The sequence below is a fragment of the Phyllostomus hastatus genome, unplaced genomic scaffold (assembly GCF_019186645.2).
Source record: "Phyllostomus hastatus isolate PE091 unplaced genomic scaffold, TTU_PhHast_1.1 phas_contig_17, whole genome shotgun sequence".
Taxonomy (NCBI): Eukaryota; Metazoa; Chordata; class Mammalia; order Chiroptera; family Phyllostomidae; genus Phyllostomus; species Phyllostomus hastatus.
In genome coordinates, this window is record NW_025333664.1 from 421,885 (window position 1) to 448,935 (window position 27,051).

At 70.2% G+C, this 27,051-nt stretch overlaps 1 protein-coding gene across 3 annotated transcripts; it reads left to right on the plus strand.

The window, feature by feature from the left end:
* The first annotated feature begins 4,987 nt into the window (after positions 1 to 4,987).
* Positions 4,988 to 24,394, plus strand: HELZ2 (helicase with zinc finger 2). Of its 3 annotated transcripts, none has more exons than XM_045832741.1 (20): positions 4,988 to 5,062; positions 12,144 to 13,321; positions 13,524 to 13,707; positions 13,785 to 13,892; positions 14,158 to 14,672; positions 14,773 to 15,414; positions 15,899 to 16,688; positions 16,908 to 16,983; positions 17,068 to 20,827; positions 21,019 to 21,149; positions 21,245 to 21,376; positions 21,464 to 21,598; positions 21,690 to 21,837; positions 21,964 to 22,080; positions 22,152 to 22,344; positions 22,446 to 22,580; positions 22,915 to 23,133; positions 23,262 to 23,418; positions 23,514 to 23,681; positions 23,765 to 24,394. In XM_045832741.1, exons 2-20 carry the CDS (start codon positions 12,327 to 12,329, stop codon positions 23,887 to 23,889), a joined length of 8,730 nt encoding a protein of 2,909 aa, XP_045688697.1. In that variant the 5' UTR covers positions 4,988 to 5,062; positions 12,144 to 12,326; the 3' UTR covers positions 23,890 to 24,394. The 3 variants fall into 3 exon arrangements, with proteins under 3 accessions (XP_045688697.1, XP_045688694.1, XP_045688695.1); XM_045832738.1 differs by lacking the exon at positions 4,988 to 5,062 and adding an exon at positions 7,295 to 7,401; XM_045832739.1 differs by lacking the exon at positions 4,988 to 5,062 and adding an exon at positions 11,059 to 11,168.
* The last annotated feature ends 2,657 nt before the right edge of the window (positions 24,395 to 27,051 follow it).

The window sequence follows — 27,051 nt, forward strand, 5'->3', positions numbered from 1 at the left end:
GGCGTCCCTCCCCCAGCCCCCGCACCCGCTGGTCCCTCCCTGTCTCCACGGCTCGGCCCTTCCCGGGGCATCCCGAGCAGGGGCGCACGGGTGTGGCCTCTCAACGTCAGCGCCTTTCACTCCTTGGTGCGCGTCTCGGGGCCCTCCGCGGCTTCCCAGACTCCACAGCGCCTTTCCCTGCAGCTCTGAACCGCGTCCCGCTGTCCGGAGGGGCCCCGGCGACTTTCCCGCCCCCCCCAGGAGCGGGAGGACGTCTGGGTGGCCGCCGGGCCTGTCAGTCAGGAGCGGAGCTGCAGGGAGGCCCACGGGCAGGGTTTTCTGTGGGCGGAGCTGCCGGCTCCCCCGGTGAAGGCCGAGGGGCGTGGCTGCCGGGTCCCGTGAGCCAGTTTGGGTCACGGGAAGAAGCCACCCAGCTGCCTCCCACAGCGGCACCTGCGCCCCACCTGCCCCCCACCTGCGCCCCACCGGTGGGGTCCGAGTGTCCCCTCCCCGGTGCTGGGTGTCGTCCGTGCTCTGGGTCCCGGCCGCTCTGACGGGTGCAGCGGTGTCGTGTTTAGTCTGCGCGTCCCTGGTGACGTGCGACGGGCGCGTCTTCCCGATGGCTCAGGTGCCACCTGCCTGTCGTCCTGGGCGAGGGCCTGCTCAGGTGTTAGCCTGTTCTTCACCCGGTCCCTTCTTTGCTCACCGGCTTTACGAACCCTTCGTACACTTTGGACCCCGGTCCAGCGTCAGATGTGTCTGTTGCAAATGCCTCCACCCCCCAACCCGTGGCTCGTCTTCCCGTTCTCGCGGCAGTGGCTCCCGTGGAGCAGAAGGTCTGGTTTCAATGAGGTCCAGCCCATCGGCTCTCTCTCTCTCACAGGCTGGGCCGTGTCTTCGGTGCGGCACCTGAAAAGTCAGTGCCGAACCCCAGGTCCTCTAGGTGTCCCCGGGTCGCCTTCTGGGGCTTTCTGGTCTGGGGGTTGCATCTGGGTCCTCGGTCCGTCCCGAGCTGACTCCGTGAAGGGCGCAGCCTGTGTGTGGGCTGGTGGTTCTGCACGTGGACGTCCAGCAGTCCCGGCCCCAGGCAGTGAGGGACCGTCCTTTCTCCGCCGAGTGGCCTCTCCACTGCAGCCACAGAGTCTGCGTCTTCCGGGTGAGACTCTGGACACGATGGAGCACAGTGGGGCCCACGGGTCCCGCCGAACACAGGGGCACAACAAATGCTCGTTCTGTGCCGCTGAGTGTGCGGTCCCTTGTCACACAGCCACGCACAGTGGGACGTGCTGCGTCCTGACCACCTTCTCTCCGTCGGAGCCACAGGTGACACAGAGCGGGCCCTACTACTCACAGACGGGGGGCCTGAGGGACCAGGCCTGGGGAAGAGGCCCATCTGGGTGGTTTCCTGTGCCGGACTGGCTGAGGCCGGTCGCCCCGCTGCCTGGGGCTGGGTTCCCACGGCCACTGGCCTGGGCTGCAGCCGCAGCCACAGCCAGGACCCTCAGGTTCCGGGTCAGACTCCATGTGCCTCCCTGTGCCCGGGGCACCCACACCGTGAGGGGGGCGAACCCCTGAGCGGGATTTAAGGCAGTTTCTCGCTGCTGTGATTCACACACACACACGGACCCACACATTGCACACTCTTTCACAGTCCTGGCCAGAGTGGCTCAGTGGATTGAGTGCAGGCCTGTGAAGCAAAGGGTCGCCGGTTCGATTCCCAGTCAGGGCACATGCCTGGGTGTCGGGTCAGGTCCCCAGTAGGGGGCGCACAAGAGGAAACTGCATAATGATGTTTCCTTCTCTTTCTCCCTCCCTTCCCTTCTCTCTAGAAATAAATGAATAAACAAATAAAAACACTCTTGCACGTAGGGCTGCCTCCACTCAACAGTGCTTCTGAGGTTCACGCCATTTCGTGCGTCTGTCTTGGAGTTCCTGAGCAGCACCGTGTTGTGCGAACAGACTGGAGGCCGGACCCTGGGTTCTGAGCAGTGTCCAGTTTCAGCTGCTGTGAGCCAGCGGTACCAGCCTCTGTATCTGTGCCGTTCATACCCCCCAACCCCCGGCAAGCAGAGCCCCCCCTCCCGCCCTCACCAGGCCCCGAGAACAGCGAACATGCATTTCCCTCCCTCTGGGTGGACACAAAGGACTGCAATGTCTGGGTCCCAAGTAGATGTTCATTTAACTTGACCAGAAACCACCAAACTGTCTTCCGACGTGGCTGTGTCTATTGTGTCCCCTCCCCACCCCCGGGGACGTGGGAGAGTCCCCGGGGTTGCTGGTCCTCGCCAGCCCTGGGCACGGCCAGCCTTTCCGCACCGAGTTGCCCTGTTGGGTTCAGAGTGGCATCTCCCTGCTGACCACTGACGCCGGCCCTTGTTTTAATGTCTTTGGGCCCTTTGTATGTTTTTCCCCAGGAAGTGTCTCTTCAGCTATTTTGCTCATTTTAAGAAAATGGTCCCTAGCTGGTGCGGCTCAGTGAACTGAGTGCCAGACTGCGAAACAGAGTCACTGGTTTGATTCCCAGTCAGGGCACAGGGCTGGGTTGTGGGCTAGGTCCCCAGTAGGGGGCATGCTAGAAGCAACCAAACATCAATGTGTTTCTTTCTTTGTGTCTCTTTCTTTTTCTCTTCCCTTCTCTCTAAAAAAAAGAAATAAATTTAAAAAAAAAAAGGAAAACTGGGCTTTTAAAAAACTACTGAGTTTTACCACTAAAAATAACCCACAGACAGGTCTTCATCAGGTGCACATCCGAACCACGTTCCTTCAGTCTCTGGCTTGCCTCCTCGTTTCTCTCCCCAGCGGCGTCAGAGCAGCAGAAAATGTTGACATTTGGGAAACCCAGTTTATCACCCCCCCTTTTTTTTTAGACAGAGAGGGGAGGGAGAAAGAGAGGGAGAGAAACATCAGTGTGTGGTTGCCTCTTGTGCGCCCCCTACTGGAGACCTGGCCTGGAACCCAGGCCTGTGCCCTGACAGGGAATCGAACCGGCGACCCTGTGGTTCACAGGCCCGTGCTCAGTCCACGCAGCCGCACCAGCCAGAGTATCCATGTCTTTTTATTCGTGCGCCTCATGTGTTTTGAAGGGAGAGCTTGCTCACCCCAGGGCTGCGGAGGTTCCTCCTGTTTTCAGGTTCCGCCGCTCACCCCCCTGCTCTGTGCCGTTCATGAGTGGTCCAGCACCATCTGCCGGATGGGCTGCCCGCCCCACCCCCCTGCGCTGAGGCCTTTTCAGAAGACCTGCTGGGCACAGGCCGGGCTTGTTGGGCTCTCTCCCGCCCAGCACCCCTGCGTGCTGGACCTCGGGAGAGGAGTCCCCACCGCCAGCCAGCCCCACGCCCATGGAGGGTACACGTCCCACCGCCAGTGGCTGACCCCGCACAGGGGACAGGCCCTGCCGGCGCTGGGGTGTGGGCGGCCTGGCCGGGGCGGGACCTCCCCCGGGAGCAGACTGGGTGAGGCTGAGAGGGTGGACTTGAACCTCTGGCGCCAGGAGCCTGCCACGTCAGCCCCTTTCCGTGTTCCAGGGAGGAGACCAGGTCCCAGCTCTAAGTGGCCCCACCCGGCCTCCCGCCCTGCCGGGGACACTGCCCCGGGCCCAGCCGGAGTGGGCGGGGGTCATGGGGGAGGCTGCGGGGCTGGGGTGCCCAGCGGTCAGGTGCGGGGGGGGGCCAGGCCTCAGCCACACCTGCTGCCTCCCCCCCTCCGACTGCCAGCCCCGCGCGGGAGCGGCGTTCCCCGCTTTGCCGGGATGCGGTTTCCTCTGCCGCATGGCGGGCGGACGGCCAGGACCAGCGGACGAAGGAAACCGAGACGGACAGTTAATGAGCCGAGCAGTTCACAGCCACCGCGTGGGGGTGGGGGCACCCTGCTTTCCCTGAACCGAGGACAGGAAGAGCGGACGGTTTGCGCGGCTGCAAGAGGAGGGTGAACTACTGAAGTCGCCGGGTTCGGGGGACAACTGGGGGAACTCCAACCGGCGCCCCTGAGCCAGCTCAGCCACGGCTGGGCGAGGTCGGGGGAATCACTGACGGGGTTCCTGCCGAGACCCTCCCCGGAGCCCCCCCCCCCCCCGATTCCTGCCTGGAGAAAGCGGAGAAGAACCCTCGAGGGGAAGCCCCAGGCAGGGCCCCTCACCCTTCTTCCCCCTCAGCCACGCATCCCGAGTTTTCTCTCCTGAGCACTCTCTTTTATTGTTCAAGTTTTACGTATTTATGCGTCTTAGATTTTATTTTTATTTATTTATTTTGAAATCGTTTGCTTATTTATAGGCAGAGGGGAAGGGAGGGAGAAAGAGAGAGAGAGGTACATTGTTCGGTTGCCGCACGCACCCCGACCAGACCAAGCCCAAACCCAGGCACGTGCCCGGACTGGGAATCGAACCGGCGACCTTTTGCTTTGTGGGATGATGGCCCACCAACTGAGCCACCCCAGTCAGGGTTTAAACTTTTGTTTTTTATTTTAGAGAGAGAGTAGTAGGGCGGGAGGGAGGGAGAGAGAGAGGGAGAAAGGGAGGGAGGGAGAAGAACATCGATTTTTTCTTATACTTACGTGTGCATTCATGGGTTGCTTCCTGTACACGCCCTGACCGGGACCAGACCTGGGACCTGGGCACATGGGGACAACCCCCAACAGAGCCACCCAGCCAGGGCCTCTCCTAGACTCGGGGGGCCCACCGAGGCTTGCAGCCCTGTCTCGGGCCAACCCCCTGGTTCTTCCCCCAGGGCCCCTTTCCTCCGACCACCCCTCCCCAGTGAGCTCAGAGCAGCAGCCCCTCCTGGCCTCCCTGTCCCTGGTGCTAATAAACGCCCCTCAGAACCACCTGCACTTGGGGTGAGACATCTTTCTTGCAGGAAGTCAGGCGCCCCCACACGCCGGGCCGGCCTGGCCAGACCTCATGAGGGAAGAGTCTGACCAGGCTGTGGGGCAAGGTGGGGGCGGGGCGGCTGCTTCCCCAGGGGTTTGGGGACTGTCCCGAACCTTCACCATGCTCCTCTCAGCTCTAGGAAGGGTCAGAGTGCAGGGGACAGGGAGACAGCCGCCGGCCACGCCGTGGCGTGGACCTTCCCCGCAGCCAGAACTCTCGGTGAGAACCCCTTCCTGGCCCTGGGACCTTCCCCCCATGACCCCACGGTGGGGGGATGAATTTCAGAGGCCCTCATGGCTGCGCCCCTTCCCCCAGGCTAAGCTGGGTCCTTCCCACCCAGAGACTCAGTCGCTGCCCTGCTCCTGGTCAGGGTGTGACCTTATGGCTGGGTGGGCGGGTTCCTGGGTGGGCTCTGGGGAGGGGCACTGAGGGCTGGGGCCCGGCGCCAGAGTTCTGTGCAGGTGGGTGGTGGCCGGAGGCTGCTGGGGCCCACTGGGAGGGCCAGCGACACGCCACAGGCACCCGGAGGCGGGGCCTCCGGACGGGGCACCTTCCCGCCTCTCCCGCCCTTTGGGGAGGTGGTGGGGGAGCCGGAGGACGAGGGGCCAATCCCCCTCCACTGGGACGTGCGCTGGGGGAGGAGGGCCTGGTGGGGCGATGGGGCATGGGGGTGGAATGCTGGTCGTACCTCATCATTTGACATCAGTTCAGACAAACACAGGAAGCTGCAAAAAGAGCGCAAAGACTTTACGTGTCTGTTTGTGCCCGGATTCACCGGCCACTCTTCAGCCGGACTTGCGAGCCATCCGGCAGTCCCCCCCTCGGTGCCCCGGGCTGCAGCCGGCTGTTAAAGCAGGGTGCTCAGCGCCCGTCCACGATGCGGCCGAGACGCAGCCCCCACTCACCTGCTGACTGCTGATAATCTCCCCCTCGTTTTATCTGAGCGGGCGTCACCCGCGGCCCGTCGGAGGCCCCTGGGTGCCCTCCCGTCCGGGCAGCTGCTCAGCCTTGCCTGTCCCCGCGACCGGGACATCGCGAAGAGCAGGCCAGTCACCGTGGACGCGGACGCTGCCGCGTTTTTTCCCGGAGGTCGGGCTGAGAGGTTTTGCATGTCGGCCTGGAAGCACCCAAGGGGGCTGTGCCCTCAGCAGGCGCAGGCCCGGGCCCAGCGGGTCCACCTGTCCTGGCTCCACGGCCTGAGCCGGCCACAGCCCGGGGAGGGAGAGCCCTCGGCGCCTCCACCGTGAACTCCCTGTCTTCCTTCGTGACGAGGAGGCGCCCTGGGGAGACGCTCCCAGATGTCGTGAATGCTCTGTTTCGATCGTGACTGTGTTGGCCCCACAGGCCCCCTCCGCCTGGACCCCTGGGTCTGAGCAGCCACAGAAGGACCGCCGAGAGCCGAGCGGGGGAGGAAGGGACCCAGCTCCGGGGCGGGGCAGGGACCGGGCTTCGCCGGGCGCCGGGCTCCTGGGTCCGCGTGGGCCTCGAGCTGCCGGGCGGCTGGCTGTGGGGCATGAGGAGGGGCCAGGGGCCTGGGCGCCCGGGGGGAGAGGTGTCCTGCAATGGAACCGGGCGGCGTGGGAGAACCGGGGGTGGACGAAGGGCTTGGGCCCCACTGCCTGCCTCCCCTGCCCACCCGCCATCTGGGGGCGGGGGAGGGGGGCTGGGCGTGCCTGGACTTTAGGGGCAGATCCTGCCGCAGGCGTGCGCTCGGCGCCACCTGCACCTGGACGATCCTCGAGGCCAGGAGGGGAGGGGCGGTCACCCGGCCAGAGGACAGTCACTGTGCAGACACCGCCGGGTTTGTGGGGGACGGGGCCTGCCCACGCCTCACTCCTGCCCGGACAGGGGACGGTCTCGACTCGGAACCAGAGGCACCGACGGGAGGAAGCGAATGGGTTTCCTGCCGTCCCTGCTGCGCGGCGCGCTTCTGATCCCTGTGCCGAGCTCTGTTTCGTGCTGCCGCCTCGAACCCCGTCTTCTTCCCTCCCGACCCCGGGGACGTGGCCGTGCACCCCGACGCTCTCCCGGCACGGGCCATCTCGGCGGGGGCCTCCCTGCTGGACACTGGAGAGGCTGCCCCAGGCCCGGCCTCGGGGCGGGCCCGGGCAGACACCGGGCGTGGCCCCCCGCGCCGGCCTCTGCAGGACCACGGCTGCAGGGTCTGCGTCCCCACCAAGCTGACCGGGGCCGAGGGTCTGTGCCCTGGCATTTCTGACCCAGGCCGCCCACCCACACAGGCGGCAGTTTCTGACTCTGGCCTCTGCTGGTCAGAGAGGTGGGGCACGCCCTGGGGGGCTCACTTTCGCTTCCCCAAAAGCGGGGCCCGGTGACAGAGCGCCCGGCGTGGTGATGCGGGTGGATGGTGAGGGCCGGCATGCACAGGCTTGCCCTGCCGGTGTGTGGCCGCACGGCCGGCAGATGTGCGACCGCAGCCCCCCCGAAAAGAGGAAGCGCCGTGACCATCGCACCCTTCCGTTTCCGTGGTGCTGCCACGGCTCTCAGTGTGAGAGGTTCTCCCCCGCCTGCCAGCCCGGGGTCGAGACCCAGCCAGGGAGGTGAGTGCGGGGCCTCCGGCAGGGGGGCCTTTGGAGGGGGCCTCAGTGAGCCCCCCACCCCGACACGGCCCACACGCGCCCCCCACGCCCCGCGGGGCTCCCGCAGGTCCGTGGTCGACTTCGCTCTCTGTCTCCACCCTTGACCGGCCTGCTGCTTCGTGCCGTGTGAGGGGTCCGGGGGGACCCCTCGGCTGCACGTCCGGTTCCAGGCGCCGGCCCGTCGCCCGGACGGGGTTGTTGGACTGAAGCGGCTCTGACAGGGCCCCTGGGCCGGCTCGCCTCTCCCCAGGGGCCCAAAGCGCCCGTCTTTGGACTCCCCCCCACCCATGCCGCCACGGCCCCACCCCGCGGGCTGGTCCGCCCCAGGCCCTCCCTCGTCCCGACCCCGCACCCCCGCACGGCGACCCCGCACCCCGCACGGCGTCTGTGTGAGTCCTCGCACAGGCGGGCCTCCTCTGTCACTCCTCCTCTGCTTCCCGAACCCGCTGGCGGGCGTGTGACCGTCACGCGGCAGCGTGCAGGGTCGGCAAGCACGACTTGGGGGTTGGCACAGTCACCCTGGCGTCCCCCCTCCCCCGCGCCGGCCGCCACCCCGTCCGGGGTCTAGTCTGTCAGCTGAGGATCCCGACACGGGATCCTCGGGGGCCCTTGCCGTGCGGCCCAGGGCTCTTCTGGTCTCAGGTTCATGTCCGGAGACAGCGCCCCGCTCCTGGCTGCTCCCGGCTGCCACCTCTGCTGCCCGGGCCTCCGAGTCCACCCGCTGGCCTCCCGCAGTGGCCGTTCCGTTCCGCCTGGGGGGCTCACCTAGCCCACCCAGGCCCGCCCGCACCGTGCGAACGGCGGGCTTTCCTTCCTTCTCGGGGCCGAGCGAGCCCCCGGCCCGCGTGGGCATGACGCCCCGTTTGCCCGTTTATCCGGGCGGCCTCCGCACCCCGGCTCCTGCGCGGGCACGGCGGTGACCTGCGGCTGCGGGCGGCCAGCCGGCCCTGCTTCAGTTCCATGCGCATAAACTCCCAGGAGTGGCATCGCTGGGTTGTGAGGTCGTCTTGTTTTTTTAACTTTTTCTCGAGGACCCTCCACGCTGCTCCCCACCGCGGCCGCCGCAGTCCGCATCGTCGCCAACAGGACTCGAGGGTTCCTTCCCGCCACGGCCTCGCCAGCCCTGGTTGTCCGTGTTTTTTTGATGATGGCCATTCTGACCGGTGCGAGGCGATATCTCGTTGTGGGTTTTATTTTTAAGTTTTTATTTATTTATGTTTAGAGAGGGAGGGAAGGAAGGGAGGGAGGAAGAGAGGGAAAGAAACATCCATGTGAGAGAGAATCATCAGTCGGCTGCCTCTCGCACGCTCCCTGACCGGGGACCAAACCCAAAACCAGGTCTGTGCCGTGACCAGGAATCGAACTGGCGCCCCTTTGTTTTGTGGGGCGACGCCCTGCCCACTGAGCCACAGCGGCCAGGGGTCCTGGTCATGTCTGTCTGCATTCCCTGAGGGTTAGCGGCCTTGAGCATGTCTCCCTGCCCCTGCCGGCCGCCGGTGTGTGGTCTCTGGAAAGCTGTCGTTCTGAAGTGGGATCATTTGTTTCTTTTCGTCACTGAGTCCTGTCTCTGCGCTGGATGCCGGCGCCCCCTGAGATGCAGGGTTTGGTGCCGTTGGCCCGGCAGGTCGCCTGTCCCGCCCCCCGCGGACTCCGTGGGTGGCCCTCGGGCGTGGCCCTGCTTTCGGAGCGGGGTCCAGGGGCTCGTCGCCTGGGCCAGCACCGAGGCCCTCTCTCCCCGTTGGCTTCCAGGAATGTGGCAGTGTCGGGTCTCACAGTCCGGCCTCTGACCCCTCTGGAGTGGGTCTGGGGGGTGGGGTGAGACGACGGGAAAGGGGGCGGTCCTGTTTCCTTCTCCCGCCACCTGCCACGGAGGACCCTGCCTTTTCCCCGCCGTGCGTTCGTGGCGCCAGGTCAGAAATTTGTGGACTGTGTGTGTGCGGGTTTATTTCTGGTTTCTGCAGCCAGGCCCACGGGCAGGGACCCGCGGTTCTGATGAGGATAACTTTGCGACACAGCGGCCCAGGAAGCGGGAGGCCTCCGGCCTGGCTCCTCCTCCTCCGGCCTGGCTCCTCCTCCTTCCGAATTGCTTGGACTGCTATTCGGGATCTTTCGTAGTTCAAGATAGATTTTAGGATCTCTTCTCCCGCCTATTCCTACGGAAAAAAAAAATGCCTTTCTGAAATAAATTTCGGGATGCCGTATTTTGCCGTGTGTAATGCACACCCACGTTTTTGGCCCAAACTTTCAGGAAAAGGAAAATCTTTTGTTTGACGGTATGTAGACACAGAGTTAGTACTACCCATGTATCATATGCACCTTTATTTTTCCCTCAAAAACCTGGGCAGAAACCGCGCATTATTCACCGCAAAAATACGCCATCGCCCCAAATCGCCGTCTCCGTGCGAAGCGAGGTCCCGGCGGAGGGGCACGGGTCTCCTTCCCTCCGCCCCGGGGCCCGGCGGCGCGTCTCGGAACGTTCCGCCTTCTCGCGCGCTTCTCGCGCCGCTCGCCGCCGGCTCTTTGGTTGCGGCGGGCATTTCTGTGCACAGCGCTTCCCCCGCTGGGGGCGGCGGCCGCCGGCCCGACTGTGAGCGAGGAGCCCGCGCAGCTCCTGGCCTGGCCGGGAAGCTTCCACTTTGTCCTTCCCGACAGGAAGCTGACTCGGGTGGGTGCAGGTGCCCTTCTTCTTCCAGGGACCGTCTCGCCGCCCCCATTATTCAGGGCCGCGCGAGAACTCTCCCCGAGCTGGGTGGCTTAAAACAATCATCAACATCCGTGACCTGAGCTTGGGAGAGGCTTGGAGGGGCGGCGTGGCCCGGGCTCTTCCGCGAGGGAGCGGTCCAGCGGGTGTCCCAAGGGGCCCTGCCGGCGCCCCCCTCTCAGGCACCCGCAGCGGGGCTGGCTCGGCGCGGGAGGCCTCAGGTCTGCGGCCTGCTGGGCCGGCAGCCACAGGGCCGGGAGGCTGCACAGTGTGGGGTCCGATTCTGCCGGTCGCACGGGCCGTCCGGTTCAGGGTTCAAGGGGCTGGACCGTGTGACAATGTGAGTCTGGGGGGGGGGCCCTGGGGTCCTGTGCGTAACGGTAGGGCTGGTGCTTTGCCACCAGCGAGATGCTGAGCCTTGCCAGTGACCCGGGTGCCCCGTTTTCCCGAGTGGGTGAGGGTGGCCGGTGCACAGGAAAGCCGGGGGTGGGGGGGCACCAAATACACCCCGGCTGCTGGGGGCTGCGCTGCTCTCCCTGCCGTGCAGAGGCGCGGGGGCGGGGGGGGCTCTCAGCCCAGACGCCGTCCCAGTACCTGAGGCTCGTACACAGCCTCAGGGCCTCCCCAGGTAGGAAGAACCTCCCCAGGCAGCAGCCTCCCAGGTAGGAGGACAGGTCCCCAGGGGCCCAGACCGGCCGGTGCCTCCCAGGGGGTGGGGCTGTCGGGCGGGGGCCGCCCCCGGCTCGGATCGCGCCCCTCCCGCGGGCACCGGGCCACCCGCCGCGGCCGGCGCGGCGCCCCCTCCCGCCAGGCGCCGGCTCCCGGGCGCGCCCGCCTCGGGGCGCGGGTTCGAATCCCGGGCCCTGGGGGGCGGGCGGGGCGGCCGCGGGCGGGGCGGCTCCAGGGGGGCGGGGGTGGGGGGCGGGGCGGGGGCAGTGAGGTAATTTCCGCGCTCGGGCGTCAGAGGTTTGAGTCACCCGGGGGCAGAATCGAAAGTGATCGCGCGGCGGGCGCGGCCAGATAGGGGGTAAGTGCAGGGATGCGGGGTCTCCGTGCGGAGGCGGCGCCCTGGGCCCGGTGCGGGGGGCAGGCGGCTGGGACCCGGGCGGGGGCGGCGGTGCTGGGCGGCGGGGGCCTCGCCCGGGCACCCCGAGGCAGCCGCGGGGACGGGGACGCAGCCGGGACCCCAGCCCACAGCAGCGCCGCCTCCTCCCGGGTGCCGGGCGGGGGGAGGGGGCGGGGGTCACCGGGCGATCGCTGGACCACAAGGTCCCAACGCTTTGGCCCCGCCCCAGCCGCTGCCGCTGCCCCCGTTTCTGAAAATCCGTCTGGGGTCTCGACCGGCCCCTCGGGGGGGCGGGGGGGCGGGCTCAAGTTTCCACTTCGGAGCCGGCGGGCGCTTGACTCCCGGCTGACCTCCAGTCACTTCCTCCCAAACCTCATCTTTGTGTCGCCAGAGTTTCCCCTCGAAGTTCCCTTCGGAGGGAGCAGCAGTGTTGCTGGGAGCCTGCTCCCTCCTCTGATTTGGGGCTCCCCCTGGGAAACCCCAGGCCCCTGGGGAGCTGATGCAGATGGCCTGCCCGCTCCCCCAGCCCCTGCCCCGCGCAGCTCTGCCAGCTGGGTCCTCCCCCGCCTCCCACACTGCCCAGACAGGGTGACACCAGTCAGTCCCCTGCAGACGGGCGTGGGGGGCACCGCTCCAGAGCCAACTGCCCCTTCACTGGACAAGGGTGCTGTGCCTCCAGGCCAGCCAGGAGATGGGACTCCAGGGCCTTGAGTGCAAGGGCCCAGGAGGGGGCGGGGGCGCAGCTCATAATTCCCTGGGCCTCCAGGGTTCCTACTGCCGGGGCAACTCCCCCCACCCGGCCCCCGACTGCAGCTAGCTGGCTCCTCCTGAGCAGGGCCCAGAGACCCTTCAGAAAGGGAGGGGTCTAGGCTGGGTCAAGGTCAGCAGGCCAGCCCTCTTGGACCTAACAGCCCTCTACTTCTGTCCCGTGGCCAGAATTCTCCGCCTGCTTCGTTTCCTCGGCCCCTTGCTGAGGGAGAGGCCCCACACCCGAGCCCCCGCCCCCCCCGCAGGCGGGGTGGTCTCACCGAACTGCGCACTTGGCTGCTTCGGCCCCAGAGGACCCGCGGAGCCGGTGAGCCCTGAGCGCCCTGCGACAGGGCCGGGCCAGCGTCAGACATGGGGTCCCCGGCGCCCGGCCCTTCGCCCACCGGCCCCGCAGCCACCAGAGAGCCCCCGCTGGCCCGGCTGTACGCCCGGCTGGACCTGTGCCTGGGCTGCTCCCGCTGCGCCCAGCGCCTGGACGAGAGCACCTACCTCCTGCTCCGGCGCGAGCACCACTGCTCCCGCGAGGTCCTGCTGGCCCGCTTCAAGCAAGCCCCCAAGACTGGGGTCTGGCGCGAGGTGGGCCGCAGGCCCAGCTTCCCACGGCCGGTCCGCTACCAGGTCTGCCGCTACTACCGCCAGGGGCTGGGCTGCCGGCGGCACCGGAACTGGTGCACCTTCGCGCGGAGCCACGAGGAGGCGCTGGTCTGGACCTTTGAGCTGGAGCACAACACCCACCGGCTGTGGCTGAAGGCCGCCGTGCAGGGCGGCGGGGCCACGCACGTGCCGTGCAGCCCCGCCGACACCATCCGCGAGGAGTTCGGTGGCCGCTTCCAGCTGCTCTGCTGCCATTGCTTCCGGCACCGCCCCCCACGCCTCTGCCCCGTCGACCCCGAGGGGCGCTGCCCCAGGCACGGCCCCTGCCCCTCGACCCTGGCCCATGTGAGCTCCGAGGGCCAGCATAAGTCGCAGGTGGTGGAGGTGCGGCCCCTGCCCCGGCGCCACCCGCTGGCCTACTGCCGGTACGTGGAGGGCGGGCTGCCGTGCCGGCACGGTGCGCCCCGCTGCCAGTTCGCCCACAGCGCCGTGGAGATGGCCGTGTGGGAGGCCGAGCAGCAGCACGGGCTGCGGCGGCCCGACCTGCTCGCGCCCCCGGCCCCCCGCAGCCGCGGGACCCCCGCTGTCCAGCTGTACTGCAGCGCCTGCCTGGTCACCTGCTCCTCCCGGGAGGCCTTCGAGAACCACTGCTCCTCGCAGGAGCACATGAGGATGGTGGCCCTGGACCAGACCGTGGTGTGGCAGCACCGCAGCCCGCCCGCGGGGCTCTCCGCCTTCGAGCTCTGCCCCAGGTGGGGTCGGGGGGGAGGGCTCCGGGAGGGGGGCGCCCGGGAGGGGCCGGCACACCTTCTGCGGGCACGGGGGGCTCCGTGGTGCCTCTCTGTGACAGGCTGGCACCCCGTCCGCCGCAGGCGGGTGAGGGAGGCCCGCAGAGGTGGCCCGTGCCAGCCTGGGCTGAAGGGCACCCCCCGCGGCCTCTGACCCCCCCCCCAGGCCCGACCTCTGTGAGTACGGCGCCGTCTGCACCAAGGCGCACTCGGAGCAGGAGCTGCAGGAGTGGCAGCGGCGGGCGCGGATGGTGGAGCAGCGGGAGCAGGCGGCCTTTCAGGAGGGGCTGATGCCCTACCGGGAGCGGCTGCTGGCTGAGTACCAGAGCAGCAGCGAGGAGATCCTGGTGGTGAGCGGGGCCTCCCGCGGGCCCAGGGCGGGCGGGGGCCGGGGCCCGCCTGCTGACCGCCCGGCTCCCTCGCACAGCTGGCGGAGACGGTGGACGGCGTGGCCATCACCTGCGACCAGCCCCTGGTGCACCGGGCCCCCGAGAAGAAGACGCAGCACAGCTGGACGTTCGTCGTCCACTCGGAGGTGAGCCGGCCCTCGCGCTGTCCCCTGCCTGGGCCCTGTGGCGTGGGGTTGCGGGGTGTCTGGCGGGGAGCGAGGGGCCGGGCTGGTTACCGCCAGGAGCTCTGGACCCAATGCTGCCCACCCCCTGCTCGGCATCCACGCGCCCCCCACAGCCCCCCGGGCAGGCCCCGGGACCGCAGCTGGTGGCAGAGAGCCCGAGAGGGCTGAGGCTCAGGGAGGGCCCGCGGGGCCCCGGCCGCCGCACCGACCCGCCCCTCCCCCGCAGGAGCCCCTGCAGGATGTGGCGCTGCTCAAGCAGGAGCCGGGGGCCGACTTCTCGCTGGAGGCCCCCCGCCTGCCGCCGGGCCAGGTGTACGCCCAGGGCGAGCGTTTCCGCGTGCCGGGCGGCCCCCCCGCCGCCTTCCGGGTGGGGGTGCGCGTGCAGGCCGCCTCCTTCGGCACCTTCGAGCAGTGGCTGGTGCTCGACTTCGGCCGCCGGCCGGCTCTGCTGCAGCGGCTGGAGCTGCAGCTGGGCCAGGAGCAGCCCCCGGGGGCTGGCCCGGCACCCAGCCCCCGCGAAGAGCTGGAGCGCTGGCACACCGGCAACCGCCGCGTGGTCCCTGGCGTGGAGCGCCCGGCGGAGCACGCGGCCCTGATGGCCAAGTACAAGGCGCCGGACCTGGCTGTGGAGTTCCACCGCGGCGGCCCGGCCCCGGGGCCCCTGTCCTGCGCCAACTACCGACAGAGGATGCACCAGTTTCTCTACGAGGAGGAGGCTGCGCAGCAGCAGCTGGTGGCCAAGTGCGTGGGGGCGGGGGGGGGGGCAGATGGCCGTGCGGGGGGGCGGGGGGCTGGCCGCAGAGCGCGGCGGTGGTCAGCTAGCCTGCGTCCTCCCCACCAGGCTGAACCTCCGCTGCTCCGTGTCCCTGAAGAAGTCCCTGGAGACGCCAGCCCTGGGCATGCTCTTCGCCCCGCCGGGAGCCCTCTACGCTGAGGTCCCCATCCCTGCCTCCCTGGCCCCAGACACCGACCAGGGCTTCCTGCTGGCCCGGGCGGTCAGCACAGCTCTGGTGGCCCCCGTGCCCGCACCCGACAACACGGTGTTCGAGGTGCAGCTGGAGCCCCGGGCCAGCTCGGAGCAGGTGCGGTGGCTGCTGCTGCCGGCCCCCTGCTGCGCGGCCCTGGGGCTGCACGCCGAGGCCAGCCCCGTGCTGGAGGTGCAGTTCCAGGTCGACCCGCTGACCTTCCGCCTCTGGCACGAGGCGGTGGACGCGCTGCCCGAGGCGCGCCTGGTGGTGCCGGACCTGCGGGCCTGCGCTCTGCCCCTCCCACCGCCCAGCCTGTCCGCCCTGCATGGCAACCGCAAGCAGCGGCTGGCCGTCGAGTTCATCGTGGGCGGCAGCCCCGGGGACGCGCGGCCGGTCGCCCCTCTGCTCATCTACGGCCCCTTCGGCACGGGCAAGACCTACACGCTGGCCACGGCCGCCCTGGAGGTCATCAGCCAGCCGCAGGCCAAGGTGCTCATCTGCACCCACACCAACAGGTGAGCCCTGCTGCCTGGGCCGGGCGGGCGCTGTGGCCGTGGTGGTGCCCCCCCACGGGAAGGAGGGGGCCCGGGCCCTGGGGCACCGGCCGGGTCCCCGGTTCACCGGAGGCCCGCGTGCTAGCCTAGATCTAGGACAGTGGGCCCGGGCCATCGGCAGGGCGGAGCCTGGGCCGGGCTGCCCTATGTCCTGCTCCGGGGCGCCTCCCAGTCGGTCTGATCCTTGGGCCGCTGTCCGGGCGTGGGGCTGTGGTGCCCCACAGAGGCCCCGCATGGGGGGCCGTGGGCGGGGGCCGGCCCAGCCCACCGGCACCTCCAGGGGCAGGGCTCCGCCCTCGTTTTCAGAGAGACACAGCTCCGGGTTTGGTCTGGGCAGGCTGGGTCCGTCTGCCTGGCTGGAGGTCCCGGCCGGCCCCCAGGGGGAGGGGGGCGGGCACACAGCGGGCACTGCCGCCGAGCCCCCACACGCCCTCCCGCCCCCCAGCGCGGCCGACATCTACATCCAGGAGCACTTCCACGGCTACGTGGCGAGCGGCCACCCCGAGGCCGCGCCGCTGCGGGTGATGTACACGGACCGGCCGCCCAGCCAGACGGACGCCGTCACACTGCGCTACTGCTGCCTGACCGAGGACCGCCGGGCCTTCCGCCCGCCCACGCGCGCCGAGCTGGAGCGGCACCGCATCGTGGTGGCCACCACCTCCCAGGCGCGGGAGCTCCGGGTGCCGGCCGGCTTCTTCTCGCACATCCTGCTGGACGAGGCCGCCCAGATGCTGGAGTGTGAGGCGCTCACGCCGCTGCGCTACGCCCTGCCCGGCACCCGCGTGGTGCTGGCCGGGGACCACATGCAGGTCACGCCCCGGCTCTTCAGCGTGGCCCGGGCGCAGGCGGCCGGCCACACGCTGCTGTACCGCCTGTTCCAGCTCTACCAGCAGCAGCAGCAGGCGCACGAGGCCGCCCAGCGCGGCCGCCTCATCTTCCACGAGAACTACCGCTCCACGGAGGCCATCATCGAATTCGTCTCCCGGCACTTCTACGTAGCCAAGGGCACCCCCATCCACGCCCGCGGAAAGGTCCCGCGCCACCCCCGGCTCTACCCGCTCATGTTCTGCCACGTGGCGGGCGACCCGGAGCGCGACCTGTCCCTGACCTCCTGGCTCAACACGGCCGAGGTCGCGCAGGTCGTGGAGCAGGTGCGGCAGCTCTACGACACCTGGCCCCACTGCTGGGGCCGCCCCGAGCAGAGACACATCTGCGTGGTGTCCCACGGCGCCCAGGTAAGCCCTGCCCGCTGCCCGCTGCCCGCTGCCCGCTGCCCTCCGCCGCCCCCCTGGTCTCGCAGCCCCCGCCTCCCCTTCTGTGCGAGTGGCTGAGGAATTCCTCTCCCGGGGGCGTGGGGGGTGCAAACCCCGTGAGCCGTGCCGGGGGCCGGGTGTGGCTGTCAGGGGCCCGCCCTGCACCCTGCGGGCCCTGCCCATGTGGCCCCATCTCTCCAGGTGAGTGCGCTGCGGCAGGAGCTGAGGAGGAGGAACCTGGGCCAGGTGTCTGTGGGCAGCTTTGAGATCCTGCCAGGTGTGTGATCGGGGTGGGGGAGTGGGGGTGGGACCCTCTGAGCCTCCACAGCCCGGCCCGGCCTGACCGCGCCCCTGCCCGCAGGCCGGGAGTTCCGGGCGGTGGTGCTGAGCACCGTGCACAGCCGCCACAGCCTGCAGAGCCCGGGCGTCCCCGCCCTGGAGTTCTTCACGGACGCCCGCGTGCTCAACACCATCATGACGCGCGCCCAGTCGCAGGTGGTGGCGGTGGGCGACGCCGTGGCCCTCTGCTCCTTCGGGGCCTGCAGCAAGCTGTGGAAGAGCTTCATCCGGCAGTGCGCGGAGCACCGCGGCGTCTTCCCCGAGGACCTGTCGCTGGAGCACATCGAGCAGGCCGTGGTGCAGAGGCAGCGCTGGGCCCGCCACCGGCGGCCCACGGCCCCACCGGCAGGGGCAGCCAGGGCAGCGGCGCCCAGGGACACGGTCCCGGCGGAGAGGGCAGCCGCGGCCCCCGCCGCGGAGCCTGCAGCAGCCGAGGGCGATGCCGTCCCAGCCAGCGCCTCGGGGGCCACAGACAGGGCCACGCAGGAGGCAGAGGCCGGGGACACGGCCCCAGGGTCCGGGTCAGAAGGGCGCCCAGCCGTGGGGGACGCGGCGTCCACGGGGAGCGTGGCCAGCGTGGCGGCAGGGGCTGCGGCCACAGGCGCCGAGGACGCCGAGGACGCCGAGGACGCCGAGGACGCCGAGTCCGACTTCTGGGCCTGGGATGGGGAGCTGGCCGCCGAGGACTCGGTCCTGCAGGAGCTGCTGGAGGAGAGCCGGAAGGTGATGGTGACCGTGCGGGAGGACGGGCTGCTGGACACGGTGGCCCGGCCGGCGTCCTCGCAGCAGGCCCGGCAGTACGTGAACCTGCCGCCGGACGCGCTGCGGGGCCTGCTGCGCGCGGAGCCTCGGCTGCACCACCGGTGCACCTTCGTGCCCGAGACCTTCGAGCGGGCGACCGCCGTGCCGCTGGACGCCGCGGGGCCCGGCCCCATCCAGCTGCGGGGCCGCCTGCACTGCGGCATGGCCTTCAGCGGCGACGAGGTGCTGGTCCGCGTCCTGGGCGGCGAGCGGGCCCCCGCGGGGCGGCCGCAGGGCCGCGTGCTGGGCGTGCTGAAGCGGCGGCGCCAGGAGCTGCTGTTCGTGTGCCGCATGGACGAGTGGGACTCGCGCCTCCTGGTCCCCATCGACGGCGCCGTGACCAAGATCTTCGTGGCCGACCTGAAGGACCCGCTGCGGGTGCCCGTGCACCGCCTGCAGGGGGGCCGCCTGCAGAGGGTGGCCCACGAGCCGCTGTCCGCCCAGGACAGGCGCCGCCGGCTCTTCTGGGTGCGCATCGTGGTCTGGCAGGAGCGCTTCTACTACCCGCTGGGCATCGTGCTGGAGGTGCTGCCCGAGGCCACCACCTGGGAGCAGGGCCTCCGCGTCCTGGACCTGGAGTACGGCCTCCGGGAGCCCTCGCCGGACCCGGCCTCGGTCTCCAGGGCGCTGCAGAAGTTCCGCGAGGAGCTTGGCCGGGCGCCCGGCGCCCGGGAGGACTGCCGCGGCTTCCTGACCTTCACCGTGGACCCCCCGGGCGCCGGCAACCTGGACGACGCCCTCAGCGTGCGGGACCTGGGCCCCCGGTACGAGGTGGGCGTGCACATCGCCGACGTGGCCAGCTTCGTGCCCAGGGACGGGGCGCTGGACCTGGAGGCCCGCAGGCAGGGCCTCGCGGTCTACGCCCCCAACCGGGAGCCCACGCCCATCCTGCCGGCCGGCCTCTGCCGCGACGTGCTCAGCCTGCTCCCCGGCCAGGACCGCTTCGCCATCTCGCTCTTCCTGGTCTTCGAGAAGGGCAGCGGCCACCAGCTCAAGAGCCCGCGCTTCGCACCCTCTGTGGTGCGCTCCGACCGCCAGCTGTCCTACGAGGAGGCGGAGCGGGCGATCCGGGCGCAGCCGGGGGCCGGCCAGGAGCTGCCCGCCCGCCTGGACAGCGTGGACGCCTGCGTGGTGGCCGCCTGCTACTTCGCCCGGGTGCTGCGCCGGCGCCGCCTGCAGGCCGCCTGCCCCTACGAGCAGCTGGACGAGGACGGCGTGCTGGGCTTCCGCGCGGCCCACGCCATGGTCAAGGAGTACATGGTCCAGTTCAACAGCCTGCTGGCCGAGTTCCTGGTGGGCAGCGCGCACACCCGCACGGTCACGCCGCTGCGGTGGCAGCCCACGCCCAGCAGCCGCCAGCTGGACGCCGTCAGCGAGAAGCACGCGGAGCTGGTGCCCCTGTCGCTTCACCTGAGGCAGCACCTGCGCGGCCGCGTGCCCCCCGACGCGCGGCTGCACCTGCTGGCCCCCCTGTGGAGGCTCGTCCGGCACGCGGCCCGGGCCCGGGACGCCGAGCTGCTGGCCGACCTGGTCACCACGGACGACATGCACCCGCCGCTGGCCGCCGTGCGCCTGGACTTCCGCAAGGCCCTGGGCCGCTCGGTCTTCGGCCGCTCCAGCCAGGGGGAGCAGCAGCCCGCCGGCCACTACTCGCTGCAGGTGGAGTGGTACACCTGGGCCAGCTCCCCCATCCGCAGGTACCTGGACGTGGTGCTGCAGCGGCAGACGCTGCTGGCGCTGGGCCACGGGGGCACCGCCTACTCCGCCAGGGACATCGACAGGCTCTGCCAGGACTTCAGCCGCCAGCACGGGCGCGCCCAGAGCTACCAGCGCCGGGCCTGCAGCCTGCACCTGGCCACGCAGCTGAAGGCCCAGCCGCGCCAGAAGCTGGGCTTCGTGGTGGACGTGGAGCCCGGCGCCCGTTGCTTCCGGCTCTTCTTCCCGGCCAACCCGGAGACGCTGCCCGACCCCTGCCCCGTGTTCTACCGCTGCCTGCAGCTGGCCGAGCACCCGAGAGCCCTGGCCAGCCGGCCCGGCCTGCGGCTGCAGTGGCGCCGCCGCATCTACTCCGTGCGGGAGAACGGGCCGTGCCCCCCGCTGCCCGGCGCCCTGCTGGACCCGCACACCTGCCCCGTGGACGCCGCCCTGTGGCAGAGGCTGCTGGCCCTGGTGGAGGAGCAGCGGTGGCCCGAGGCGGCCGCGCTGGTGCGCGAGCAGGGCGCCGCGGAGGAGCCGCCGCGGGAGCTGGGGACCGTGGCCCGGAGCGCCTGCCGGCACTTCGTGGAGGTGGCCCGGGAGCTGGGCGGCGGGGACACGCTGCAGGTGCAGCTCGGCGCGGCGCTGCACCGGGGCATGCTGGCGCCCGCCCTGCAGCTGTGGGCCGTGGCGCCCGGCCTCAGCCTCTGCCTGGAGCACGTGGAGCGGCCCGGCGAGTGCTTCTCGGGGCAGGCGCCGCGGGCCGGCGGGGACAGCTTCGGCTGCCTGGAGGACTACCGCTGCGTGTGGCAGCCCTTCTGCTCGCTGGAGTCGGCCACCGGCGCCGTGGCCGAGAGCGAGGCCGTGACGCTGCAGCACGTGCCCGTGGCCTGGGACCGGGCGCGCACCCAGGGCGGGCAGCTGCGCGGCAGCTTCCGCCTGGACGCCGCCTTCCTCCGCGAGCGCGGCATCGACATCGACTTCGACCACTGCTACCTCTGCATCCGGCTCGAGGGCCTGCGGGCCGCGCCCCCCGCCGCCCCGCCCCGCGGGCCCGGCGGCCTCGGCCCCGTCCTGAGCATCGACCCCGACACCTACACCTGGGTGGCCCACGGGCTGACGGAGGGCTCGGACCCCAACAAAGAGGACCTGGCCCTCCGGCGCGAGTTCGCCAAGCAGGTGCGCTTCTTCGTCCACCACATGGCCATGGAGAAGGTTCCGGAAGAGGTGCTGAGGCCCGGCACCTCGTTCACCGTTGAGGTGCTGCCCAAGCAGCTCCCCGACATGTGAGTGGCTCCTGCCGGGCGCGGGGGGCGTGGGGCGGAGGCCAGGGCGAGGCTGGGGGGGTGGGGGGTGGGGGCAGAAACTCCCCGGGCCCCCTCTCCCGGGCGGGGGAGGCGGTGGGGCAGCCATCCCTCCCAGGAGAGGGGCTCCCGAGGGAGCTCCGGCGCCCACCCCTGCCCGCACGTGCCTCCAGCCGCAAGGAAGAAGCCGTGTGTGGGCTGCAGGACGCCTCCCAGCTGGTCATCAACATCGCCCTGGGCCACCCCATCCCCCTGCCCCGCCACCCTTCCCGCCACCCTGCTGGCCAGCAGCCCCTCCGCAGAGGTAGGTGGGGGGCCCTCCAGCTTCCCTGAGTCCCGGCCTCCGGCCCCGGCCCCTGGCCCCGGCACAGAGCTCAGGGAAGCCTGGCCCTCCCTCAGGGACCCCCAGACGGTTCCTGGAGCTCCCGGCCTTCGACATGCCCGGCAGCCGCCGCAAGCTGAACCCCAGCCAGAACACGGCCGTCCGAGAGGCTCTGAAGAGGCCGTTCACTGTCATCCAGGGCCCGCCAGGTGGGGCCGCGGCCGGGGCCGGGGCGCGGGGGCTCCAGGGCCGGCGGCGGGGGGGGGGGGTTCCGCTCACGCGCGCTCCGCCCGCAGGCACGGGGAAGACGGTGGTGGGCTTCCACATCGTGTTCTGGTTCCACAAGCTGAACGAGGAGCTGCCGCCGTCCGGGGGCCCCCCCTGCGTCCTGTACTGCGGCCCCTCCAACAAGTCGGTGGACGTGGTGGCAGGTGCGCTGGGCCGGCCAGGCAAGGGCTGTACCAGGAGGGCCGGGCCCGGGGAGGGCGGGGGCAGCCACTCACACCCCCCCCCGGCCCCCAGGCATGCTGCTGAGCCGGAAAGCAGAGCTGAAGCCCCTCCGCGTGTACGGGGAGCAGGCGGAGGCCACCGAGTTCCCGGTGCCCGGCGTGAGCAGCGGGGGCCTGGCCCGGAGGACCCCTCGGGAGGGGAGGCCCAACCCGACGCTCAGGTGCAGCCCGCCGGCCGTCTGTCTCTCCCCTGTCTGTCTGTCCGTGGGGGTGCGGGGGGGCTGTCGGGTGGTCCCGCCGTGGGCCCCTGGGCAGCGTGGGGCTTCACGGAGGCCCCCTCCCCACAGGAGCATCACGCTGCACCACCTGATCCGGCAGCCCCCCAACCCCCACGCGCAGGACATCAGGGCTTTCGACGCGCGGCTGCAGCGGGGGGCGATCCTCTCCGAGGAGGAGCTGGCTTCGTAAGTGGCCGGGGCCCCGGGCCGCCTCCCGGCGCGGGGGCCCCGGGGTGACGGCTGGCCCCCCCGCGCAGGTACAAGAAGCTCCTGGGGAAGGCGCGGAAGTACGAGCTGGGCCGCCACAGCGTGGTGCTCTGCACCTGCTCCTGCGCCGCCGCGGCCAGCCTCAAGGGCCTGCAGGTCCGGCAGGCGCTGGTGGACGAGGCGGGCATGGCCACGGAGCCCGAGACCCTCATCCCCCTGGTCAGGTTCCCGGGGGCCGAGAAGGTGAGGCGGCGTGGGCTGGGCGCCCCCGGGCGGGCACTGCCGACGCGCCCCGGGGGCCGGCGGAGTCGGGGCGGTGCGGCCACACCTGCGTGTCGCCGCAGGTGGTTCTCCTCGGGGACCACAAGCAGCTGCGGCCCGTGGTCAAGAACGAGCACATGCAGAGCCTGGGGCTGGACCGGTCCCTCTTCGAGAGGTACCACAGAGACGCCCACATGCTGGACACGCAGTACCGCATGGTGAGCCGGCCGGCCGGCCGCCCCGCCCCCTTGCCCCCCTCGCCCCCCCTCGCCCCCCGGCCTCCCCACCTCGCCCCCTCGCCCCCCCGGCCTCCCCACCTCGCCCCCTCGCCCCCCCGGCCTCCCCACCTCGCCCCCCTCGCCCCCCGGCCTCCCCACCTCGCCCCCTCGCCCCCCCCCCGGCCTCCCCCACCTTGCCACCTCGCCCCCCCGGCCTCCCCACCTCGCCCCCCCTCGCCCCCCCGGCCTCCCCACCTCGCCCCCCCAGCCTCCGCCTGGGCCCCGGCGGGCGGCCGCGGCCCGAGCCTGGCTCATGTTCCTGCCCGACCCGCAGCACAAGGACATCTGTGCCTTCCCCTCCATGGAGTTCTACGAGCACAGGCTGAAGACCTGGGAGGGCCTGCAGCGGCCGCCCAGCGTCCTGGGCCACGTGGACAGGGAGAGCTGCCCCGTCATCTTTGGCCACGTGCAGGGCCACGAGCAGAGCCTGCTGGTGTCCACGGATGAGGGGAACGAGAACTCCAAGGCCAACCTGGACGAGGTGGCGGAGGTGGTGAGTGCCCGGCGGCGGTGCCCCTTGGTCCTGGACGCGGTGGCCGAGCAGCTGAGGGAGCCAGTGGCCCCCATCGGGTGAGGGAGGCCCCGGGGCCCATCTCACCGGCCCCCCCCCCCGCCCCTCAGGTCCGCATCGCCAAACAGCTGACCCTGGACAAGACGGTGGACCCCAAGGACATCGCCATCCTCACGCCCTACAACGCCCAGGCCGCGGAGATCAGCAAGTGCCTGATGCAGAGGGGCGTCTCGGGGCTGACCGTGTGCTCCATCACCAAGAGCCAGGGTGAGGCTGCGGGCCGGGCAGGGCGGGGCTCCCACCGGGCTGGGAGGCGGGGCCTCACCACGCCGCCCCCCCCCCCCGCCCCTTCGCGCCCCCAGGGAGCGAGTGGCGCTACGTGCTGGTGAGCACTGTCCGCACCTGCCCCGAGAGCGACCTGGACCTGCGGCCCACGAAGAGCTGGCTGAAGCGCTTCCTGGGCTTCGTGGTGGACCCCAACCAGGTGAACGTGGCCATCACCCGGGCCCAGGAGGGGCTCTGCATCGTCGGTGAGTGCTGGCGTGGGGGGGGGGTCGGGGGGGGCTGCCGCCGGCTGGCACTGCAGGGTAGCGCTGACCGCCCCCTCCCGCAGGCGACCACCTCCTCCTGCGGTGCTGTCCCCTGTGGCGCCGGCTGGTGGACTTCTGCGAGGCCCAGGGCTGCCTGGTGCCCGTCGGCCAGGTCCGGGTCCGCCGGAGGTCGGCCGTGTCTGCCTGAGGGGCCCGCCTCTGCTGCCCAGCACCCTCCAGCCTCGGGACAGCTGGGACTGCCCCCCCCACCCGCTCCCTCGGCCCCGCTCGGCGGGACCCCTCGTGCCTTCCGTGGTCACTGCTGGCCCCCCACGCCCGCTGGGGCCATGCACAGTGACTACCTTCTGGGGTCATGGCTGTCCCCGGTGGGCAGCGTGAACTTGGGAGGAAGAGGGAGGGTCCATCCCCACCCTTCCTGCTGACCTGCGTTCACTGCCACCGTGGGGACTGGGGCCATCTCAGGGGTGGGCTGTGTCGCTGGGGGGTTTGGGGTCAGCAAGGAGCCCCCAGCTCTCTAGTCTATGTTGCCATTCAACCGCCCCCACTGGGTGCCAGCCATGGGACTCAGCTTTATTTTCTCTTTTTAAAGAAACCGGCCCTGGCTGGTGTGGCTCAGTGGATTAAGCGCGGGCCTGAGAATGGAGGGGTTGCTGGTTCGATTCCCAGTCCGGACACGTGCCTGGGTTGCAGGCCAGATCCCCAGTAGGGGGCGCACGAGAGGCAACCACACATTGACGTTTCTCTCCCTCTCTTTCTCCCTGCCTTCCCTTCTCTCTAAACGTGAATAAGTAGAATCTAAGAAAGAAAGAAAGAAAGAAACCAAACCCAGTTTCTGTTCTGCGGGGACAGAGTCCTCGGCCCACAGGCAGGGGCTCACTCGGACCCACTGCTCTGGGCCCCCCTGGCCCCCTACCTCGACCCGCGGGGTCCCTGGGTCTCAGTGCAATTTTCCGCTGCCCCCGCGGGCTGGGGGACGCCGCGGACTGCTGTTTGCTCCCGGGCAGCCCGGCCCCTTGCCACGGGCAGGGGGCAGGGGCGGGTGTGTTTGTGTGCTTGTGTGTCTGATGCTGAAGTTTTGTACAAATCAAATCTCTACATTCCGATTTTGTATCTCACGTGATTGTACATTAATTTTATTATAAAGGCTCTCTGCTTTGGCACCTCTGGGTGTCTTCGTGTCTGTCCGGGGCAGCGGGAGGGGCCCTTCCTCTTGCTCTGGGCTGCCCAGTGGCTGCGGGCGCCGCGAGGCCGCCGCTGAGGCCACGGCCCCCGGCTGAGGGCCGACGGCCTGGGCGCAGGAGGCTGCGAGGCCTCCCTGGTGGGAGCAGAGGCCACCACCGCGGGCCCTGGCCAGGTGCGCGGGCCGGTCCAGCACTCTGAACCCTGGCCTTAGGCGGGTCTGGACCCGAAGTCCAAGTCCGAAGTCCCCGGGGCTGCCAGCAGGCCCTTTGCCGACGACCCTCTGGCACCACACGTGCCGACCTGGGCTGCTCACATGTGTGCGGCTGAGCCCCCGGCGCCCCCGCTCCGCCCCGGGCCCGGCCGCGCAGGGGAAGGTGTGGCTGCAGGGCGGTCACAGAGAGACAGACCTCACAGGGAAAGGGGTCCCCAGCCTCTGGGTCCTGCGTGTTCACTGAGGCCTCGAGGGAGCCGGCCCCCCCCCCCCCCGCCCGAGGGCTGTGCTGCCACAGCCTCGGCGCCGCCAGGCGGGGAGCTGGGCCCCAGCAGCCCGGTGCCGGGGAGGGCTGCCCAGAGGGAGGGGGCTGCAGGGAGGCCTGGCTGGACTTGGGTGTGCGGGGGCAGGAGGACAGCTCAGTGCAGAGGACGGCCCGGAGCAGCAGGGCAGCTGGGGCCAGCGGGGTACAGACCGGCCTGCCGGCCTTGACAGCTGTGCCCAGAGGGCACCGGGGCAGCTGCTGGCAGAACAGGATCTGCGGCCTCTGGGCGGCCGCCAGTCTGGGTGAGGGCGGGAGACCCGGCCACCCGCTGCAGGTGCCGGGACCAGGAAGCCCCCGCTGGGGCGCCCGCATGCACCCCCAGGGCGAACCCCACGGCAGCAGCCCCCCTCTCGGACTGCTGTGCCCCCCAGCCCTGTGTCTGAGGGGCAGGAGCCAGGCAGGACGTCCAGGACAGGGCCCTGTAGCCACACGGGGCCATGGCGGCACATCCAGTGCAGGGACGGCCAGGGGCTGTGTGGGCTGGGGGACCCCGGCTGGCCGAGTCCCCACCAGTCCCAGAGGGCCCTGTCCACAGCCGGGGGGAGGGTGGTGGGGCCTTTCCGGCAGAGCCGGGCACCCCTCCCCCAAGCCACTGCTCTGTCCGTGGGGGAGGGGCTCCCTGTTTCTGACCGCCCGTCCCAGGCCCCCCGGTTCTCGGAGGTCCCGCTGTGCCCCTCAGCCTCAGCCGGGGCACGCAGTGCGGCCCCCCGGGGCTGGGCGTGACCACCCTCATCCGGAGGTGAGCGTGTGCCCCGGGAGGGGGGCTGCCGGCCGCCCTGGGGTCACATGACCACACCGCAGGGCGAGGGCGAACTATCAGGGCAGCATCCAGGGGCCGCCGCCCACACGGGCTGGACACCAGGAGTTGTGGGGAGGGGCCCTGGGCTGCAGGGAGGGCCACCCCCAAACCTCCAAAAGGAGCTCCAGGCCTGTGTCCCTGGGCCGCCTCCTTGCCTGGGACCCCCACCCACCTCAGGATGGGGGTGCTGATGAACTTCAGCTTCATTTGGAGGAAAAATAAGACTTTTATTGCCATTTTAGAAAGAAAACGTCTAGCCCCGGCTGGTGTGGCTCAGCAGACTGAGCGTCGGCCTGCGAACCAAAGGGTCGCTGGTTCAATTCCCAGTCGGGGCACAAGCTTGGGTTGTGGGCCAGGTCCCCAGTAGGGGGCATGCGAGAGGCAACAACACATGGATGTTTCTCTCCCTCTAGTAAATAAATAATATCTTTAAAAGAAAAAAAAATGTCCTTTGGGCCTCAGGCACCCTGACCCCGGTGAAGCTGGGGTGGAGAGTGCTGGGCCCGCCGGCCGGCCTGTGGGGTCTGAGCAGGCAGGCCCTGGGGCTGGGGCCCCCCTGGGGGACCCCTTGCTGAGGCCCCAGAGCTGGTTATGGCGACAGGGAGAGAGGTGGAAGGGCAGAGACCCTGGGAGCTGCTGTCCTCGCTGGCGGTGGCACCCGGATGCCAGGGCTGATGCTTCTCGCTCCAGGGGTGCGTGTCCCGGAAGACCCGGCCTGGGCACCCCCAGCGCAGCTGCGGGGCCTGGGCGGGCGGGCCGGGCGGGGGGACACGCACCTGTGGCCGTGGCCGCCCCTGGGACGTTAAGTAGATTTGCTTCTTCGACTGCGAGT